Genomic DNA, 20,282 nt, shown 5'->3' with positions numbered 1-20,282 from the left:
GTACTGCAGGCAATCAAAATACTGAAGAGGAAAATAACATTTCCTAGAAGATAATAACGTGCGGAGACGTTTGCCCCTAGGGCTCCAAGATTTATGTGTTATTCTTCAAACCTATTGGTGGAATGTGGAGGACTGGGATTTGTTTCAGTTCAGCGTAAGCTGAGTAATATGTTCCCATGGACATATTGACAAGCAATAAGGGCATTGGGTGCATTGAGAGTTGATATTTACAGTAGGCTATCTGCACATTTAACGGGTATTTATAAGATGAGAGAGAGAGAGAGAGAGAGAGAGAGAGAGAGAGAGAGAGAGAGAGAGAGAGAGAGAGAGAGAGAGAGAGAGAGAGAGAGAGAGAGAGAGAGAGAGAGAGAGAGAGAGAGAGAGAGAGAGAGAGAGAGAGAGAGAGAGAGAGAGAGAGAGAGAGAGAGAGAGAGAGAGAGCGCAAACTCAACCATTGACTATGTATGTGCAACCTCCAACAGTCTGTGAAGGAAAATGGGAATTCTGCATTCTCTCTATATGAGGGCGTGTTTGTTGTGTTTTCCCTTTCCATCTTAATATTAAGGCAATGGATATTTTCTTTACTGTACTGTGGATTTGCTGGTATCGCGACGAATGACAGTCCTTGGCATTTATTTTTATTTTTCACCCTTTGAGTATTCATCATGAGTTTGAATGCGACCGACTGTTCGAATGGTATAATAACATAAAAGCAAAGGAATGTTCTGAGCTTCAGAAGTCTCAGCACTTCGCTCGGGGCTCCGCTGCTACGGTCTAGTGGTGATCCATACACAGAAACACACACACACACACACACACACACACACACACAAACGCACGCACACACGTCCCGAGGAGAGCTCATCGATTATTTGGGTCTGCTGTAATACGGTTTTGAGCCGCAGTCCACACACTGCGAGCTCCCGCCCGTCTGTCCGCGTGAAGCTCATAGAACTGCAAGAGAACCGAGGAGAACCGGAGACCCTGGACTGGCACAACTAAGTAGGTCAAGATCTAATTATTTAGTAGAATTGTCGAACTTAATGCGACGTGCATATCTGACAGCTGGTGTAGCTTTTCGTGGTTTCTGTTGTAATCATCCCTTTTGTTGTTTCTTCAGTCGGACTGTGATTGCTCGGCGCTTTCCTTCCTCTTTCTCTCGGTATCTGATCCCACGGCTTGTTGCCCACACGACTGTCTTCTCTTCCAGTTTGAAAAGAAGGGGGAAGGGGCAGTTAGTTGTGAGCAAGTTCGATGTTGAGAAAGGGGAAAAGGCAGTCAAGGCAGAAGGCTCCGGTTGGTCAGCGTTGCTGGTTTTCAGTGCGATCGTGTATTTATTTTGTGTGCCCACTGCCCCCCCTCCCTTCTGCCTATCCCCATCTTCCTCTAAGGCTGTCTGTCCCTGGACAAGTAACGGCACAAACGGAGGATACATGACCTGATGTCCAAACACACAAACACTTTTGTGCATGTAGACACGCAGGTCTTTCTCTCCGCTTGGTGAAACAATGCACTCGCTGTCTGTGCAGCGCAGCCCCGCACAGCTGTGTCCCCCTCTCAGCGAGTAGCGGCGTTCTTGCCACGCCAGACATGGGCCGTGCTGTGAGCTAACTATTTGCTCTTCACAGGGAAAAAAGAATAGCTACATGGAAGTGCAATATGTGTTCTGCGTTCGCAGTGTGAGCGCCTGTGTTCGGTACAAATGCTTGATGTGTAACTGATGCGCGATTGAAGGATGGCAACTAGTGACTGCAACATTAGGCAACATTGCTTCTAATTTTTTTTTTTTAGCCGAGGAAGACTGGCTGATTCCTGGCAGCTGTAGCTATGTTGGTCCCTTGCAGCTGTATGCTGGCCCCTGGCACCGCTCGGTCCGTGTGAGAGCATTTGACAGTTACACAGGCCAATTGTGAGAATAACAGCCGGGACCCTGTTAGTGCTTGCGAGCCATTTGGAATGGAGGTCGTTAACGGAACTCTGTTTTGGTAAGACGGTCACGTGCAGCTGAAGTTGCTAAACGTCCACTTAAATATACTGATAGTTAGTAATTTAATCGTGGTGAATAGGCACCATTAGCGCTCCGTATGAGCAACACTGGCTACTAACGAATGGCAAATTCGAAGAGGGGTTAGTTCTTTTCATGTGGGATGCGTCTTGAGGCATGGAGCTTTTACGAAATATTATACAATTGTTGTGCGCAGTTTATTTTTGTTATAGGCTTATATGCTAACTGGATGTGTAGTGTCATCACTTGTAGCTACACCTTATTCGCCGGAGCAGAACAACTCAAAGAAAATGTACGATGGATCCAGGTTCTGTTGCGACTTGTAATGAATTGTGTGTTTATCGCTTCTTGCCATCATAATCATGTGTGTGGTCAGTATTTTCATGTTCAGAAACAATTTAATATGCCACTAACCGGATGTGGTTGGCTACATTAGGCAAAACAGGGGTAACCGCGACTGCTGTGAGTACATTTCTCCGACTTGGTTGTGCAATCTTCCTCAGCCATGTTCTGTATAGCGCTATCTGTCAGCATCCATCTACTTTACTCGAGGTGTAGAGCAGTATCGATCGCGTGTGGCTTTTCAGCAGACGTACGGTGAGAGACAGCGCACAGATTGCACTGAAGTCACCGTCTCGGAGCCTGATTGCTCTATTAATAGCTGCTCTCGCGCTCCACTCCTCCTTTCGCCCTCTCTATCAAATTCAGGCTCACACTCCATCACTCTCTAACTCTCTTCATTTGGGATCCGACTTTGGTTGTTTTCTAGCATTTCAAGTGAAATACGACCTAATTTGGCGGTGGTGATGCAACGTTGAGTGACATCACTCAGAGAGGATGGTTTCCATGGTTACTCTTGATTAGAGGAGGAAAGGGGCGTACGCGGTTGCTGGGGGGTCGTTTTTATGTCCGTGTGTTTGTGTTATTTTTTGACACGTGCAGGCTGTGTGTGTGCACGCCTTGGTGGGTAGCTCCTGTATATACCTTTATTTACGCGACTTCCAGCTGTGTGTGACACCGTAGCCACAAGGCTACAAGGTGGGCTTAAGGTTGCTCACTCCTGGAGGGCAGTGGGCTGTGTGATAGGGGGAAAACCATGAGGCAGCAAAACCTGATCTGCTCTGGTACCAACTGCAAACAGAGCCGCTCAGGTGTGTGTGCGTGTGTGAGTGTGAGTGTGTGCGTGTGTGTGTGTGTGAGAGTGAGGATTTCACAGGCACACAGGGGTGTGAGCAGAGTTGGATGAACTCGAGGGACGGAGGGCAGCGGTTTGTTTTGGACGGCGTTGACTCAGCAGGCGTTAGCGACAGGAGGGATGAGTTTGGGAACGTTGGGCACCTGGCCCGTGCCAGACGGACCTCTGCTGTCATCAAGGTGTATCAGCTGGAGGGCGCCCAAATAAAGGGTGTCGAGCTCGTCCCGTTTTAAATGTCAGCAGAGCAGGAGGTGGGGAAGGGGACCTGTCACGCAGACACGCAGTACAGCCGAAACTACGTTGTTAACGGCCTGGCGTGTGTTGATGTCTCTGCAGCCTGCATGTGAGCCTGTATGCTTTTAAAGGAATGAATATATAGCCACATATGGCCATCCACTTACTGCAGGTTTATATATAGCACATGTATCACATGTGTGCGTGTGTGTGTGTGCGTGTTTTTGCTTGAACCACATTTAAATTCAAAGGGTGAGGGTATTTGATGTTTGGGAACAGACAGCAGTGGATTGCCTGGCCAGCAAGCATTAGGGCAGCCATATCTGTATACAGATTCAACCCTTTGTAAAGTAGGATTATTTTTGTCAGTGTTCGTGCTCTTGAACATTGATTTCAGTTACCAGTGGTGATGGTTACATCAGCATTAGAACGTTCAGTTGCAAACACTAATCACACATTTGTGACCCTCACACCTTAAAGGGTTAAAAGGCCACCTCTCCTGTCTTGCTTTTAATTCCCTTTAATGACATTCATTATAATCACCTTTTGTTAATATTCTACAACATTTCATTTCATTTTCGTGAAAATGCATTTAAGCACTTCGACCACACTGTGTTAAAAGCACTCTCCGAGAGTGGTTAATACATATAAAGCACAAAAGCATATGATCTGTAAATATTTTCCTGTGGTGCAGTGTCAGTGTTGTCTTAAAGATGACAGTGATTCTCTGTATCGCAGAGAAATAGCCACGCATTCCTGTCATTCCTGTAGGTCACGGTTGCTCATGCAGGCCAAGCAGGCTACAGTGTGTCGGACTTCAGGGAGAAATAGAAACGTTTATCTTTGGTGCTTGCGTGTTCCTTCTGGTCTCTTCTCATCCCCTTCTACGAAATTTCTATCCAGGTTCCAAATTGCCGACTGAGACGACAGCCCTTGTGTCTTTATCGGACTGTAGAATAATTCAGAAAGATGTTAAATGTTAATTAATGTTGCCGTTAATCAGGTAAATGGTGCCTTTGGAGCAGTGCTCACAGCAAGGTCCCTATTGGCTGGTATCTCTCTGGGGTGACTGTGGCACAGAAATTGTCTCTCACTCTCTCTCTCTCTCTCCCTCTCTCTCTCACACACTCTCACTCTCACACACTCTTTCTCTCACTCTCTCTCTCGGTCTCTCTCTGTCTCTCACACTCTCTTTCGCTCACTCTCTTTCTCTCTCACACTCTCACTCTTTCTCTCACTCTCTCGAGTTCTCCTCTCTGACAGTGGAGTTCTCATTTGTCCATCCATCTCATTCCCCCATCGTGTTTTTTCCTTTTTCTAAGTCCGCAGTAGAATGAGAGGAGAGTGGGACTCTGAAGTGAAAACAGAGACGTTTGTTGCAGCAACACAAACCGCTCTGTTGAGCAGAGATACTGTGTGTGTGTGTGTGTGTGTGTTTGTGTGTGTGCGCGTTCCTAGCGCACAACCGAGTGCGACAGATCGTGTGAGTGCAGTAGGTGTGTGTGTGCCTCAGTGCGTGTGTAAGAGCGCGCGTGTGCATACGCGTGAGTGAGCGTGTGTATGTGTGACAGAGTGAAAATTAGTCTTGTTGGCACTGCTTGTTTAACGTGTCAGGCTGATGAAATGCTGAAGCGGGTGGAGAGAGGGAGGGAGAGAGAGGGGGCCGGAGGGTGTTTTATGACTGGAGGACAGGGTAAACAGCGGGCTGCTGGAGGCCTTCCGGCCGGTCTGCGTCTGGGGGGGGAGATGGAGCGGAGCCTGTCAGGGGCTCGGGGTCTGGCTCTGGGGCACTGAGGGACAGCGCTTCCAGAGCTCTGTTTCCTGGTCGTGCCACGCCGTTTCTCTCCCCCTCTCCCTCCCTCTCTCCATGTTAGGCTGCCTCGTCCGCCCTGTTTTTCAGGACGAGCGACACCGCAGACAGCTCCTGACACCCCGCCGTTTCCCAGCGATGAGGACACGACGGTGTCTGCGTGCACGAGAGACAGATGTTTGCATTGCATATGACATGTAAACTTGGAGGTGGCGCGTATACCATGTTATAGCGGGTATGAGTATGTTTGTATGTGCGGATTTGCATGCGTGTGTGTGCGCTCGCTCGTACGAGCGTCTGTGAACACACACAGAAGCCGGTATTGGCGTGTGCTAACGTATGTGCGTATGCGCCCCTGCGTGTGTGCGAGCGAGCTTGAACATGCGGAACCTGGTATTAGCGTGTGCGTGCGTACACACGCCTGCATGTGTGTGGAGCCGGTTGGCGCCAGTGCCCCAGCTGTCAGGTTAAGCCCTGTCCTATTGACACAGTTACGCATCTGTCGCCGACTCGACGCCTCCCATTGTCTGCACGGTCGCCGTGGGCGCACGGTCGCCGTGGGCACAGTCGCCGTGGGTCGCCATGGGTCACCGTGGGCGCACACGGGCGCACACACGGGCGCTCACAAACACACACACGGGCGCTCATACACACACGGGCGCTCACAAACACACACACGGGCGCACACACACACACGGGCGCACACACGGGCGCACACACGGGCGCTCACACACACACACACGGGCGCACACACGGGCGCACACACGGGCGTTCACACACACACACACGGGCGCACACACACACACGGACACACACACGGGCGCACACACGGGCGCTCACACACACACGGACGCACACACACACACGGGCGCACACACACACGGGTGCACACACACACACAGGCGCTCACACACACAGGCGCACACACACACACGGGCGCTCACACGGGCGCACACACGGGCGCTCACACGGGCCGGCGATACCGCGGTGCGTGAGCCCCAACAGACGCCGGCCGCTCGTAAAGCGGGACAAAGGAAAGCGACTCGGGTCTGGGCGAGATAGCGGAGCGCGCCGATCCATCGATCGCACAGCCACCGTTAGCCTGACCTGCGCTAAACGTCGCGTTATCGCATTTTAGCAGGACAGCTGCACACACACACACACACACGCCTGGGGGCCATGTGGAGATACTGGGGCTTCTTGGCCTCGTTTGACATCGCTGGGGGGGGGGGGGGGGGGGGTGACTGTCTTTAGCCTGACTCCCTGACCCATAGCCATGCTGCTAGCATGCTAAGTGTTGACTAGCGCAGGGCTGCCCAAATCCTGTTGCTGAACACTTGCTGTCCTGTAGGTTCTCACTCCCAACCCTAAACGAAGCACACCTCATTCAACAATTAGAGATCTTTTTGAGCTGCTAATTAGTAGAACCAGATGTGCGTTGTTAGTCAGGCTGAAAAGGCTAATTTTTCACATCGGTGGTGACGGGGTTTGGCTTCTCGAGTTCAACATTTATAACTTTTTTGTTTTTTAAAGTTCTTGCTTATGAGGGGTATTTTCCTCCCCACCCCCAGCAACCCCCCCCCCCCCCAAAGAAAAAACAAAAAAAACTGTTGTATTAACTCATTGGTGGCCAAATATTACAGCATAATGGGTCTCAATGTGAAGCAAGAAAAGGGTTACTGGACCCAGGGTGTTCTGGGCTATGCTAATGCAATACAGATAATTAGCATCAACAGAAAGGGTGACTTCCTGTCACTACAGTCCCAAGTTATATGTACGATCAGCGCCTGTGAACTGTGAACTGCCTGTTCCACTCTGCCTCCTTTCAAATCAGCGGCTTGGGGGCAGTGAGAGGTGCAGAGAGGTGCATTGTGGGTTTCCGACAGGCCAGAGCCGAATACCGGAGAATCCTCACCCCCCCCTGTTAGTACCTCGGTGGAATCCTCGCACGCCATTGGCTGTAGCAGTTGGGTCCTTTTGTAAGGACACGTTTGGGCCAGGCTGAACCGGTACGGGCGGGAACACGTGGCGTATATTGTTTGTTGTGGTGAGAGGTTGGGGGGGAGGCACGCGCATACACACACACACACACACCTCCTCTCCCCAGCACACCTGGCTCTTTGTCCTCCAGTTAGAACTGTGGAGGGATGGAGGCAGTAAACACTCCCCTCCTGTCCACTTCAAAAGAAGGCAGCCAGGCAGGAGGAGGAGGAGCGGCAGGCTTTGATGCTACACAGAGCCTGCCTCTATCTGCCTTTCGATCCTCTCTCTCTCTCTCCTTCTCCCTCTCTCTCAACCCGGGTTCATCTGTCTGTCGGTACTCTGCTCTCTCTTTATCTGCGTCCACTGGATGTAGCAAGGTGCCGTCTATAGTGTTGCTGTCTATTACTGTGGTGGCGTCGCCGGTGGTAACTGCGTTTGCGTTAATGTCAGTCACTGCAGGGGTGTTAAATGTCTGCAACTGCGCTGTTGTTGCTGTTGCTACCTAGGGTGTTATTGCTGTGTGTTACTGTTACAGTTTTCATGCCTGTGGTGCTGTTTTGTGACTAGGTTTGTTTGTACAGTGCCAAACTCTTGTTTGTGTGTGACAGTAATCTTCTTTTTTATGCAACTGTACTCTTGTTTGTGTGTGACTGTACTTGTTTCCATGTCTGACTGTACTCTTGTCTCTGTGTCTGGCTGTATTCTTGTTTCTGTTTCTGACTGTACTCTTGCTGCTGTGTGCGACTGAACTCTTATTTCTGTGTCTGACTCTACTCTTGTTTCTGTATGCGACTGTACTCTGGTCTCTGTGTGTGACTGTCCTCTTGCTTTGGACTGCACTGTTGTTTCTGTGTGTGACTGTCGTCTTTTTTCCATGTCTGACTTTACTCTTGTTTCCGTTTATGACTGTACTCTTGTTTGTGTGTGTGACTGTACTCTTGTTTGTGTGTGTGACTGTACTCTTGTTTTCGTTTACGACTGCACTCTTGTTTGTGTGTGTGACTGTACTCTTGTTTGTGTGTGTGACTGTACTCTTGTTTGTGTGTGTGACTGTACTCTTGTTTTCGTTTACGACTGCACTCTTGTTTGTGTGTGTGACTGTACCCTTGTTTGTGTGTGTGACTGTACTCTTGTTTTCGTTTACGACTGCACTCTTGTTTGTGTGTGTGACTGTACTCTTGTTTGTGTGTGTGACTGTACTCTTGTTTGTGTGTGTGACTGTACTCTTGTTTGTGTGTGTGACTGTACTCTTGTTTCTGTTTACGACTGCACTCTTGTTTGTGTGTGCAACTGTACTCTTGTTTGTGTGTGTGACTGCACTCTTGTTTCCGTTTACGACTGCACTCTTGTTTGTGTGTGTGACTGTACTCTTGTTTCCGTGTGCGCCTGCACTCTTGTTTCCGTGCGCGACTGTACTCTTGTTTCCGTGTGCGACTGCACTCCTGTTGTCTTGACTGACGCGGCGGCCCCTCTCCTCCCCCGCAGGTGACAGCGCGATGCTCGGGCGGGCGGAGAGAGAGTGAGGTCATGGGCTGCACCTCCGCCAAGCAGGTGTCGGCCGTGCCCAGCGACGAGGAGGGCCGGGCCAAGGCCTACAGCAACGGGGACCTCTTCACCGGTCAGTCAGCCATCCGCATCGCCGTAGTTACGCCAATCAGGATTACTGTCCGTCACTTCCTGTCGCGGAACCGCCCTGTATGCAGCCTTCCTCCTGCGAGAGCAATTAGAGTGATTATATTAATCTGTTGCCGTTATGTCATGTAGCTATATAGGGACCATTGATGGCAGAGGAGGCTTCGAAAAAGAACTGAAAAATCTGCTGTTCTTTCGGCTGGACAGAAGGACGGCAGTTACTGTCATTACCATCCTACTTTGTTTATTAAACACTGGTTATTAAATGACCTCCCTTGGCTTGGGTATGCACTTCGCTGTACTTCGTTCTGGATAAGAGCGTCTGCCAAGTGCCCATAATGGAATGTAATGTTGTAAGGGTACACGACTGCCGTGTTTTCCAGTGGGGTGCCATGCGCTCTACAGGTCTGTGAAGTGTGTCCATTGCTGGCTACGCATCGCTCGGTGAAAGTGTTAGGAGTCGGGTACTCAGCAGCGTGGTCGGTGTCTCTGATTGCGGCGCGCGGGAGGTTGACATGTGGGAGGAGCCGGAGAAATGGAGAGCGAGAGTTTGTGGACAAACGGGATTGATTAAAGCGAGCGGGTTTTGCCTGGGAGAGACTTGAAGCCTCGGTGAAGGGGGCGGGAGTAACGGGGGACAGATTAGGATTTGGGATCAACCCTGCGGAATAGCCTCACGGGACACAACAGATGCCAAACTGCAGGAGACCTCTCTCTCCATCTCTCTCTCTGTCTCTCTCTCTCCATCTCTCTCTCCGTCTCTCTCTCTCCATCTCTCTCTCTGTCTCTCTCTCTCTCCATCTCTCTCTGTCTCTCTCTCTCCATCTCTCTCCGTCTCTCTCTCTCTCTCCATCTCTCTCTGTCTCTCTCTCTCTCTCCATCTCTCTTTTTGTCTCTGTCTCTTCCTCCGTTTTACCCTGTCTCCCCGGCTCATGCCTCATTTCTCTCTCTTATCCGTGAGGGATAAGAGAGCTGGTTGATTAGAACGAGAGTATTTTCTTTGACAGCTCCAGATGAGGTTTAATTCTCCCCCCTCCTCCTCCTCCTCCCTCCCTCTCTCTTTCTATCTCTCTCAATTCAATTCTAAATGCTTCACTGAGACGATATATTTTAATATACGTGCTGCAAGAGCTTTTCTAAACACATTGCAATGTCCATACTTTAATGCAATATGTAATGAATTATAAACAAACCCGTGGAATACATAAACTAAACAATATTACATGAATAATAATAATAATTAATAAGACATTGATATTAATTTGTAATCTTTCTCTCTCTCCCCCTGCTTATGTCCTTTACCTCTACACCAACACCATCGGGTTTTGGGTCCGTCTCCCTCCCCTCGCAAAACCCACCCTCTCTCCTTTCTCCCTCTCCGTTTCCTCCTCTCTTTTTCTCTCCCTTCATCTATTGTCATCGCCCGCCCACCCTTCTCTTTCTTTCTGTCTCTTTCTCCCTCTTTCTCTCTCTTTCTGCGTGAAGGGAACAGACAGTGACAGCTTATGGGCTGCTCCACTCACTCTCGCTCAGTCTGCTTGGTGGGTGTAAAATGTGAGTTCTGAGGGCGTTCCGTTTAGATTAAAAAGTGAACTGTTTGACAGAAACGAGAGAGAACTGTTGACCTGGATGCTGTGCATTAGAGTAGGCTAAAGCATTACTCCCTCTGTTTCTCTCTCTCTTGCCTCCATCTCTCTGTTTCTCTGTCAAATTCAAATTCAAATTCCTTTATTGGCAGGAAATAGACGGGTAAATATTGCCAAAGCACATAGCGGTATATCTACACAGAGGAATAATTAGCGCGGAGTTGTTTCTCTCACTCTGCTGCCCTCTCTATCTCTGTTGAGTTCAACAGTGCTTTATTGGAATGGCTGATAGTATCAGCACAACATTTACCCCACCCCTTTTCTTGACACAAGCTTAAAAATGACGTACCCAAAATAAGATAGTTACTATTCTTGAGCCCTTTTGACTACAGGAATAATCCTGGTCTCTTCTGTAAGGTAACCCTTTGGGGTTTGTTTTCCAAGAGTCAGAATTACTCCAAATATTACTAAAACAAAGTTACAGAAGCACATACACAGTGAAAGTGGAAGGTTTTTTTCTCATTGAAAAGATTTTCTGTTTTTGACTTGGTCTAGATTATTGTAGCTGTGGCTGGTGTGCTTAGAAACACAGTGGAGTCAAGTCACAACACTGGACAAATTCCCTTTCAAATCTGAGGACATTATCACCAAAAATGAGCATTCTGCATTGTTTTTTCTTATCTATGTCTAGGCAGTTTTCCAAAAAGGACACATGGAAACTAAATTATATTATGGGTCTTATGAAGTGTAAAATGCTGCATTTTGCTGACTAAATTATAAACCTGAAAAAAGTGTTTGCACTTATATTAATTGAGGCCCATTGATTGAGGTTTTTGTCAAATACCCAACCCCCATCAACAAGTCAAACACATTCCATACTTTCACATGCTATTTATTATTCAAAAGCTTGCTCCTTATTTATAAGCATACTGAATAATAATACAATATTTTGAGAATGTATTTAGATGCTCAGGGACATAAAATCATTCTGTATTGTGTTGTCAACGGTGTCTTCCTCAGAAATACTCACTCAGGCGAGAGATTCATTGGAACTCCTCCAAAGGAAGTCCTCTATTCAGATGTAGGCATCGCAAAATACATTTTTTGTTGTAAAATGTGAACCTTTTTTGGCATAAAATCAAGAACTGTTACGATCTGTTACCATAGTGATTGAAAATTGCGCCCTAAAAAAAGGAATGGATGCAAAAAAGGGTGTTCTTAAGTGTTAAAAAAGAGCCATTGCAACAGTCATAATAATAATTGGAATTATAATAAATATAATGCTAATAATGAGAATAATAATGATAATATACTAAAACTAAAAGTAATTACAATTCGTTCGCTGGTTTCAATTTATTTTCTCCCTTAAAATGTAGGGCAGTTTTTCTGTGTTGCTGTAGTTTTGCAATTCTCCTCCCCCGTCTCTGTGGTTCTCTCTCCCCATATCTCTCTGTCCATCTCCCTCCTGCTAGCTCACTTAAGGAGGGCTTTATTGATACAACAGAGAAGCCCTGGGAACAGGCTGTGGTCAAAAGCATAGCACCCCAGCGCCAGTTCATGGCCACAAACGGATTGCGTGTTCGTTGTCAGAGTGTGTAAGTGTCTGTGTGTTTGTCTGTGTGTCCCAGTTTGCGCTTTAATATTTGTGTCAGTCCCCTGGCTCTCTATGCCTCCATATTTCTCTCTCGCACAATCACAGGAAAGGTTGAGCTCTCTTGTACATGGAGAGACAAGAGAGAGAGAGAGAACATTAAGTTGTTTATTGAGTTTCTTTTTGACAAAGTGAATGTTAATCTGTGCAATAGACTACTTCCCGTTGTATTGTTGTGTGTGTGTGTGTGTGTGTGTGTGTGTGTGTGTGTGTGTGTGTGTGTGTGTGTGTAAGTGCATGTGTGCTTTACTGGCAGTGTATGCGCGTGTGTGCGCAGTGGCAGAAAAGCCTGAACATATGACTGATTAAGACCTTGGAAAATTGCGTACTGAACCAACGCTGCATGATTAGTAGACCACCCAGCACAGGCTGACCTGGAGACCCTGAGAGGAGTGGCGCTAGGTCCCAGTCAGACGGAGTTCTAATTTAGCTTTAAACCACATAAAATATTCACCTATGAACTACTTTCCTGTGCTGAGGAAAAGCTCCATACGGGACGCCTAAACCTGGACAATACTGACCGAAAGGTGTGCCCTCTAGGGAAGGACATTGGCCACGTTACTCAGGGAACAGAAAACAATAGCGCATAAACGCAGCCGGCGATGTAGAGAGTGGCTCCTCCACCGCTTTCAGCGAACGGGCGGCCATTGTAAAACCGCGCGTACGTGCCAAGCATTTTACACATGCTATTTAGCGGTAGAAAAATGCGGGTTTTCAGAGTTTAAAAAAAAGAGTTAAGATTTCCTTCGGCAGGTGAGCAGTCAGCTAATTGCACAGGTTGGAAAGAAAACGTGTTTAGCTGTCGTCAGTGACGATCGCTGATGACAGGTGAATGGCACCGCTGACGGCTGGACGATTAAACGTTTGCCTTCGTTTTTGTTTACCTTATCGCTATCTGCACTGAGATGAATTTCTTCAGGCCTCGGTGTTTTGATTTCAGTGAGCAGACGACATTTGTTTTCAGTCCATTGTGTCACGTAGCATTTCTAAAATAATAAGTATGGATCTTTTTTTTTTTTAAATCTTTTTTTATTTTACATGCTTGTTACAGTTTCTTATATATTTTGCTATTGCTTCCTGTTCCGTCACTAGTGGAGGTAAAATATATTGCCATATAGTGAATTAATACATTTGAATTTCAATGTATGAAAGCACACCAAACACGTTTTCCAATACATGCCAATATATTGTAATTGTTGTTTAATGTTTTCTGTTGGCTGTAAGTCAAATATATCCCAATGAAATACAACCGGCAATGATTGGTATATTGTTTTCTGTAGGTCTCTATAGCGTAATACATTTTGCAGCACAACTGGCAGAATATGTTAAGTAACAATTTCTTATTTCAGAAGTACGTCATTGTTATTTCTTGACATCGTTGGTATGCATAGTTAATTGCTGACAATTTCAGAACAGCCTGCCATTGTCACAAAAAAGACATGTCAAGAATGCTGGATCTCCATATATGGAAACAAATATTTTTGTTTCACAAGGGGACACAGTACACAGCTTCCTGTCATGGTCTGGGGTGTAAGATGATCACTCTTACACCTCCCAAATAAAGGCGAATGGGTCCTCTTGTTTTAGTTCGTGTTTTGGAGTCTAGAGTTTGTTTTACATGTATTTGTAGCTTTGCATTGAAGGTGATATTTGCCTGATAATTAATTTATATAGCATTGACCTCTTAAGTATCGCCATTTTTCTTGGCACATTTTTCATAAAAATGACATATCAAAAATAAAATACTTGCTACTATTCTTGAACCCTGACTACAGACATAATCCTGGTCTCTTCTGAAAGGTAACTCTTTACAGATTATTGTAGCTGTGGCTTGTGCGCTTAGAAACGCAACGGAGCCAAGTCACAACACTGGACAAATCCCATTTCAAATTTGAGGACAATATCATGAGCATTCTGCATTGTTTTGCTAATCTATGTCTAGGCAGTTTTCCAAAAAGGACATTTGGAGATTCCAAAAGGACACATGGAAACGAATGATATTATGGGTCTCATGAGGTGTAAAATGCTGCATTTTGCTGACTAAACTTTACAACATTTTTCATCCTGAAAAAAAGTGTTTGCACTTCCCACCTCCTGTCACCCTCCCCTACCTCTCTGTCCCAAACTCCCTCTCATTGCAGCTATCCTCAGACAGCAACAGGGCCGACTGGATCATAAAAAAATAAGTACAATAATCACATCTTGTGTGCTAATACATTCATTGAGGTCCATCGATTGAGGTTTTTGTCAAATACCCAACCCCCATCAACAAGTCAAACGCACTCCATAATTTCACATGCTGTTTATTGTCCAAAAGCAGACTGGCTCCTTAAGGGGTTAATCAAGTTAATTAGTTGTAAATTAGTTCTACTACATTCATGGCAGTGTGTGTTCGATTCTATGCTGCTGATACAGTGCGTTTTAAAGGGTGTGTGTGTGTGTACGTGTGTGCATGTGTGCACGTGTGCATTTGTGTGCGTGTGTGTGTGCGTATATGTGCTTCAATGAGTTGTGAGCATGTCAAGGTAAGGGCTGTTGAACTTCAGAATGTTTACATTCCTCAAGCGCTGATAGGAAGTCCTTTCTCTTTCCTTCCCTCTCTCTCTCCTTTTCTCCTTTTCTCTCTCTGGGTTCTCTGCAGTCCTCTGTCGCTGCTTGATGCAGAGATACACTGTCCCTCAGTGTATACAAACTACATTTCAGCAGTTTTTCTGTGCGACTCGAACGGGAGAGAGGTGTTTGAGGGCGATAGGGTCAATGCAAACGGCAGATACAGATTCTGGACTGCGGCCCGTGTGACGTAGTTGTTTTTAAACGGGGGTTCAAGCCAGATGAACTGCAAGATAGAGAGGTACAGAGTCATAAAGTGAGAGAGAGAGAGAGAAGAACCAAACTTTAAAGAAGTGGTTGTATTTGTATGTCCTTATTGCTCCCAAAACAAGTGTTATATTGACAATATTTCCATCCGAATGCACCGTCGTCAGGTCAGTCCCACAGGTGGAAACGTTGTCAAAATAAGAGTTGTTTTGGGAGCAACGGTACGCAAGTGCTCCTGTTTTGTGTGTCATCGCTCTCCCTGCTCAGTATCTCACTAACAGTGATACGCGTGTGTTTGCACAGCAGCTAATGGTGCCGCTATGGGCTGGAGCTTCAGGTGCTACTGGCTCCTGGATGTGTGTACAAGCTGATAAGACAGGGGCGGGGTGTGTGTGTGTGTCTATCTGAGGTTTCAGTGCATTTTAATTCCTCTACTGGCTCCACAGATTAATCACAAACAGCCAGAACCCATTTGCTCTCTCTGGGCCACTCTGTGGCCTGTACACCACGTGTGAGAGGGTGTGTGAACATTTGTGTGTGTGTGTGTGTGTGTGTGTAAAAATCTGTGTGAGAATGTGAGAAAGTCAACTAAACGCTCAACTCTCATCATTCCTCTCTCTCTCTCTCTCTCTCTCTCTCTCTCTCTCTCTCTCACTCTCTCTGTGCAGATGAATACAAGATGAAGGGAGTGGAGGAGGTAAAGTACATGCGTGGAGGAGCGGATGACAGAGTGAACGCACGCAACCAAGAGAACCTGGTGAGATACAGCTTTACACACACACACGCACACACAGACACACACGCACTGCTCCCCAAAACCCAGCAGTATTAAAGCTAACTCACATGACCATGTCTCCCTTTTTCACAGGCACACACAAGCACACACAGACACAAACACACACTCTCACACATGCATACGGACACAAACACACACACAAACTCACACACACACACACACACGCACGCACACACTGAAACCCATTCAGTAACAGCGGTGTAAACAGACGCAGGCACGGTGTTGCTGTGCACTGAGGGAGCCCCTCTCTGCCACACTAGCTGCCCGCTCTCTCAGAACCCGTTCTGCATTTGCAAGCGCTTTGCATTCACGAGCACGTCTCCGATACTCTCCTGCCTCAGAAGCCTGTGTGTCCCCTACCTGCAGTTCACCCAAGGCAGCGGAGGGAGAGGATGAAGGGAGACACGGCCAGTCGCTCGGGGAGAGATTTCAAATGGAAAATGTCTAGAGTTTTTTTTTATTATTGCCGACTCGAACACGCTAGCGTCCGTGGTGGCAGAATCGCTTGTTGCGTTGCATGCACAAACAGCGTTAAATATTCATGACTGCATACAGACTTAACAGTTGGAGGAACACCGAGGTGATGGAAGGTTATTTTTGCGAGCTAGCGGTAACCGTTACCTTGGCCATTCCCGAACGTGTTCTCCTTTGCGGCCTGTTCTTCGTAGGGCTCGCGATCAGCTGTAATCAGCTGTGTCCAGCTCTCACGGGCAAGAGGCAGCATTCTTGCGCCTTATGCAGGGCATTTTGAGCCAAAATGGTGTTTTTGGCTTGGGATGGAGATGCAAAGTGCACCACTGCAGCTGCCATTTTGGAGCAAGGGGAGGCATTCCTGTCCCTTGTCCACTACATTTCCCTTGAGCCAAAATGGTGACTGTGGCAAGGTACAGATTATCGAAACACACCCTGTCACTATTGTCACTTATAGGAAGCATCCCTGCCCCTTGCACAGTACCTATTGTTTGAATCAAAATGGCACCTCTGGCAAGAGCACAGACACAAAATGCAACCTATTACTGCCATTTCTGTACGACACAAAGCCTTTCTGACCCTAGCAGAGTGTATTGTGCTTGAGCCAAAATGGCGGCTCTGGCGGGGGACAGACGTGTGACAGTGCAGCGTGTCGCTTCTGTTTCTGTGGTGCGCGAGGTGAGAGGTGTGATCTGTGTGTGCGTTCTGCAGGAGAAGAGCGCCGTGGCATTCAGGAACAAACAGCACAAGGAAATCCCAGGAGGCAACACTAACAGGACCAAGTGAGTCAGACTCGTTTCTACTGTGTGTGTGTGTGCCTGTGTGCTCTTTGTGTGTGTGTGTGTCTGTGTGTGTGTGTGTGTGCCTGCGCCTGCATGTGTCCCTGTGTGTGCGCGCGTGCTCTTTAACGATATGTGCTACTTGAGGTTTCCGTGCAATAAAAGCATGACATCATATTCATCTTTTCTCGAGCGGTGACGGCGGTGTGAGCGTGTGCCCACTCGATAATGGCCGCGTTTCTCACGTTTGATTACCGGGACGGAGGGAGACGGATGTCGTTGCCTGTAATGTGAGCGCCCGGGTGCTCGGGGGGTAATGCGGCAGTTTCGCGGTTCCTCTGACCGTCCGCACGAAATGATTAATTGATGTTTGAGTGCAGCTGCTTCTCGGGCCAGCGACGGCCTTGCCGGGCTTTGGGTCCTTACTGTTCAGACTGTGAGAGTCTGACTGTTCTCAGCCAGTCGCAGTGGAAAATTCTCATGGTATTTCTGCCTCCCTGTTCAACCCCCCCCCCCTCCCCCCCTCCCCCCCTCCCCCCCTCCCCTCCCCTCCACCCCCCAACTTCCTCCTTCTCAATCTCCCTCTCTCTCCCACTCTCACTCCCTCTCCCTTTCTCCCCCCTTCCATCTCTCTCCTCCCCTTTTATACTTCTCTCCCCTTCCACCGTTTCCTCTCTTTCACTCTCCCTCCATCTCTCCTTCCCCCATTCTACCTTTTCCTCTCCCCATCTCTCTTGCTCTCCCTCATGCTCTCTCCCACCCATTCCCTTTTTCTCTCTCCCTCCATTGCTCTCTTGCTCTCCCTCTCTTTCTCCCTCCTTCTTTCTCTCCCTCTCAGTATCCACACGTCAGAGAGTCAGCAGGAGTTCTTCCGGATGCTGGATGAGAAGATTGAGAAGGTGAGAGGATGGCGGGAGGTGGGAGGAGCTTCGGCAGCTGGGGCTGGGAATTTAAAGAGACGGTACAAATTGAGCCGCCCCCCAGCCCCCCCCCCGCCAGGAAGTGCACGGAATACAAGGCTTTCATTTTGACTTTCGCAGTAAATGCCCTCATTCTTGGAGTAGGAGGGGGGGAGAGGGGTTTTGGAGCTATGGAGGCTTCAAATTGAGGCTGATCCAGTCATACCTCATCCCAGCGCTTTAGGAAGGAGAAACTGGCAGTTGCTTCTAGCAAAGAGAGGCATAAATGACATCCCAGAAAACATCACAAACACCCTGAAAACCACTGTGATCTGTGAATGACCAGCTTCCCTTGAAGCAGTGGACAATATTACATGATTATTGACAAATTTATGTGTAGAATTCAACAATATTACCGACCTGCTGTTTCTAATGCTGAGGCAAATACTGTTAACACAAACCCCAGGAAAGACATGCCAATTCACAGGTTCCATTTTGTTAGCATAATCATAATTATAACAATCATCATTATCATCCGTTTGTATAGGCTCACCATCAGGCCCACAACAGGCAAAATGTCCCCCAGCTGGTACAAGTGAGATTCCTACTCTTCTACTGTTAAAACCTTAATTAATGCTTAATTGCATGCAAAATCAGGAGCCGGCGTCTATTGTTAATATCGTGCACAATTCGTATAAAGAATGGCCTATTTAATAAACGCAAAAGAACTGTAGGTAGGAATTACAACATCAGTTTTTTTTTTTTTTTCACTGCTGTTGCATAGGCTACTGTACGCTACCGTATTGGTGAACAACGTCAGTGAAAATACTGACAAGAGGACAAATACGTTTTCTGTTCGTCTGTGAATTAAATTAGCCTGTATCGCGGTCTGTGATACCGCAATTCGGGAACGGCTGACGTGCGTTAATGAGAAAAGGCTAACGCACGTTAGTGAATAGCAGCGTCCGGTTCGCTCGTTTTTAAGATGCATTCCGAAGCGCAGCTCAACAGATCCTTCAACCGCTTTTCCCATCGGGGGCCTGGAATGTTTGCATGATGATGTCATGGCACGTGACAAAACGGGAGTTCGAAGGGTACACTTTGGAATATCCTAAATGCGCGGGCTTCCTGTTTCCCCTTTGCCTTACATTTGGTGCCTAACCACACATCCTTTAGTCCTGGGGTTCTTCTGTTCTGACATTATGCTTTTCTTAACGGGAGTATCTGGAAGTATTTTACAGTGCAGAACGTCCTTTGCCACCATTTGGGTTACACCCCTAAATGTATTTTCCCAAAGATGGCTGAAATTAAAATGTTCCAGTATCAGTGGTAGGGAGACAGAACTTCTATTGTGAAGAATAAGTCACAAAATAATCTTTTCAACGCTACCTACACAGGTCCAAATTAAACAGGTTGCCATGCTTCATGTCATTTGTAATATCTATGTAACAGTATTGCTATAATTGTAATATCATTTTTAATCCCAACACGTCTAACTTCAAGAATAGATTTGAGTGCAGATTTTCCGAGCTCTGTTAGAATCTGTTCTGACTAATTATAGAATTTTGAATCATAACACGTCTTAACATCTAGAATAGATTTGAGTGCAGATTTGCCCAGATCTGTCAGAATCTGTGCTCTGACTAATTATATAATTTTGAATCATAAGACGTCTAACTTTTAAGAATAGATTCGGGTGCAGATTTGAGAATCTGCGCTCTGGACTCCTCGCTGTCGGTCTGTCCTGACTCCCGCTTCTCTCTCTCGTCTGCCCTCAGGGACGGGACTACTGCTCGGAAGAGGACGACGTGACATAGCGTGGCGACCGCGGACTGCTACGGAAAGTGTGTGTGTGTGTGTGTGTGTGTGTGCGCGCACGTGCGCGTATGAGTTCTTTCTGCCCACAGACTGTTGAAGGCTGCCCCTGATGTCACGGTGCCTCTTTGCTCCAGGAACCCACGGGGAGGGGGAGGGGGGGTACGTCACACGGACTCACAGCAGCAAGACGTGTCCCTCTCCGGCCGAAAGAGCCTCAAGAGCCACCCCCAACCCCACCCCCCCCCCCCTCCCAAAAACAAAACAAAGTCTTTAACATTTCCTCAGTCCAGCACAGGAACACCGCTTAACACGCCTCAGCGTGTGCCATTGTGTGTGTGAGTGGCACCTCTTCCCCCCCGAGCTCAGCGCCAGGAGGGAGCGCCGAACAGCCGGAACGGGCCGGGCCCTTTTCACCCCCTCCGCTCCCAAACCCCGCTCCCCGCGCTGCCAGAGGGAGGTTGCGAGGAGAGACGGGTGGGCCCCCCCCCGTCTGCTTATCGAAACTGAGATTTAACTCCCGAATCGATCCGGATGAACCCAGAGAGGACGGAGAGAAAGATGAGTGATTTTAATGCACGCGAGAGAGAGAGAGAGATTGGGAGAGTT

At 47.6% G+C, this 20,282-nt stretch overlaps 1 protein-coding gene across 2 annotated transcripts; it reads left to right on the top strand.

The window, feature by feature from the left end:
* Positions 1–605: 605 nt before the first annotated feature.
* Positions 606–20,164, top strand: LOC133127380 (uncharacterized protein C1orf21 homolog). 2 transcript variants are annotated; one of them, XM_061240202.1, is made up of 6 exons: positions 606–1,002; positions 8,713–8,845; positions 15,582–15,670; positions 16,892–16,962; positions 17,798–17,858; positions 19,637–20,164. In XM_061240202.1, exons 2-6 carry the CDS (start codon positions 8,755–8,757, stop codon positions 19,673–19,675), a joined length of 351 nt encoding a protein of 116 aa, XP_061096186.1. In that variant the 5' UTR covers positions 606–1,002; positions 8,713–8,754; the 3' UTR covers positions 19,676–20,164. The 2 variants fall into 2 exon arrangements, with proteins under 2 accessions (XP_061096186.1, XP_061096187.1); XM_061240203.1 differs by lacking the exon at positions 606–1,002 and adding an exon at positions 5,461–5,479.
* Positions 20,165–20,282: the final 118 nt, after the last annotated feature.

Source organism: Conger conger, chromosome 4, assembly GCF_963514075.1.
Source record: "Conger conger chromosome 4, fConCon1.1, whole genome shotgun sequence".
Taxonomy (NCBI): Eukaryota; Metazoa; Chordata; class Actinopteri; order Anguilliformes; family Congridae; genus Conger; species Conger conger.
The sequence above is the reverse complement of the archived record's forward strand: the minus strand, read 5'-3'. Positions and strand labels throughout refer to the sequence as shown.

Excerpts from the sequence above, each read along its gene's own strand:
- LOC133127380 (XM_061240202.1), top strand. The coding sequence starts at position 8,755 with ATGGGCTGCACCTCCGCCAAGCAGGTGTCGGCCGTGCCCAGCGACGAG. Across the intron at positions 16,963-17,797 it reads GGCAACACTAACAGGACCAA|TATCCACACGTCAGAGAGTC; the intron begins GTGAGTCAGACT and ends TCTCCCTCTCAG. Across the intron at positions 17,859-19,636 it reads TGGATGAGAAGATTGAGAAG|GGACGGGACTACTGCTCGGA; the intron begins GTGAGAGGATGG and ends GTCTGCCCTCAG.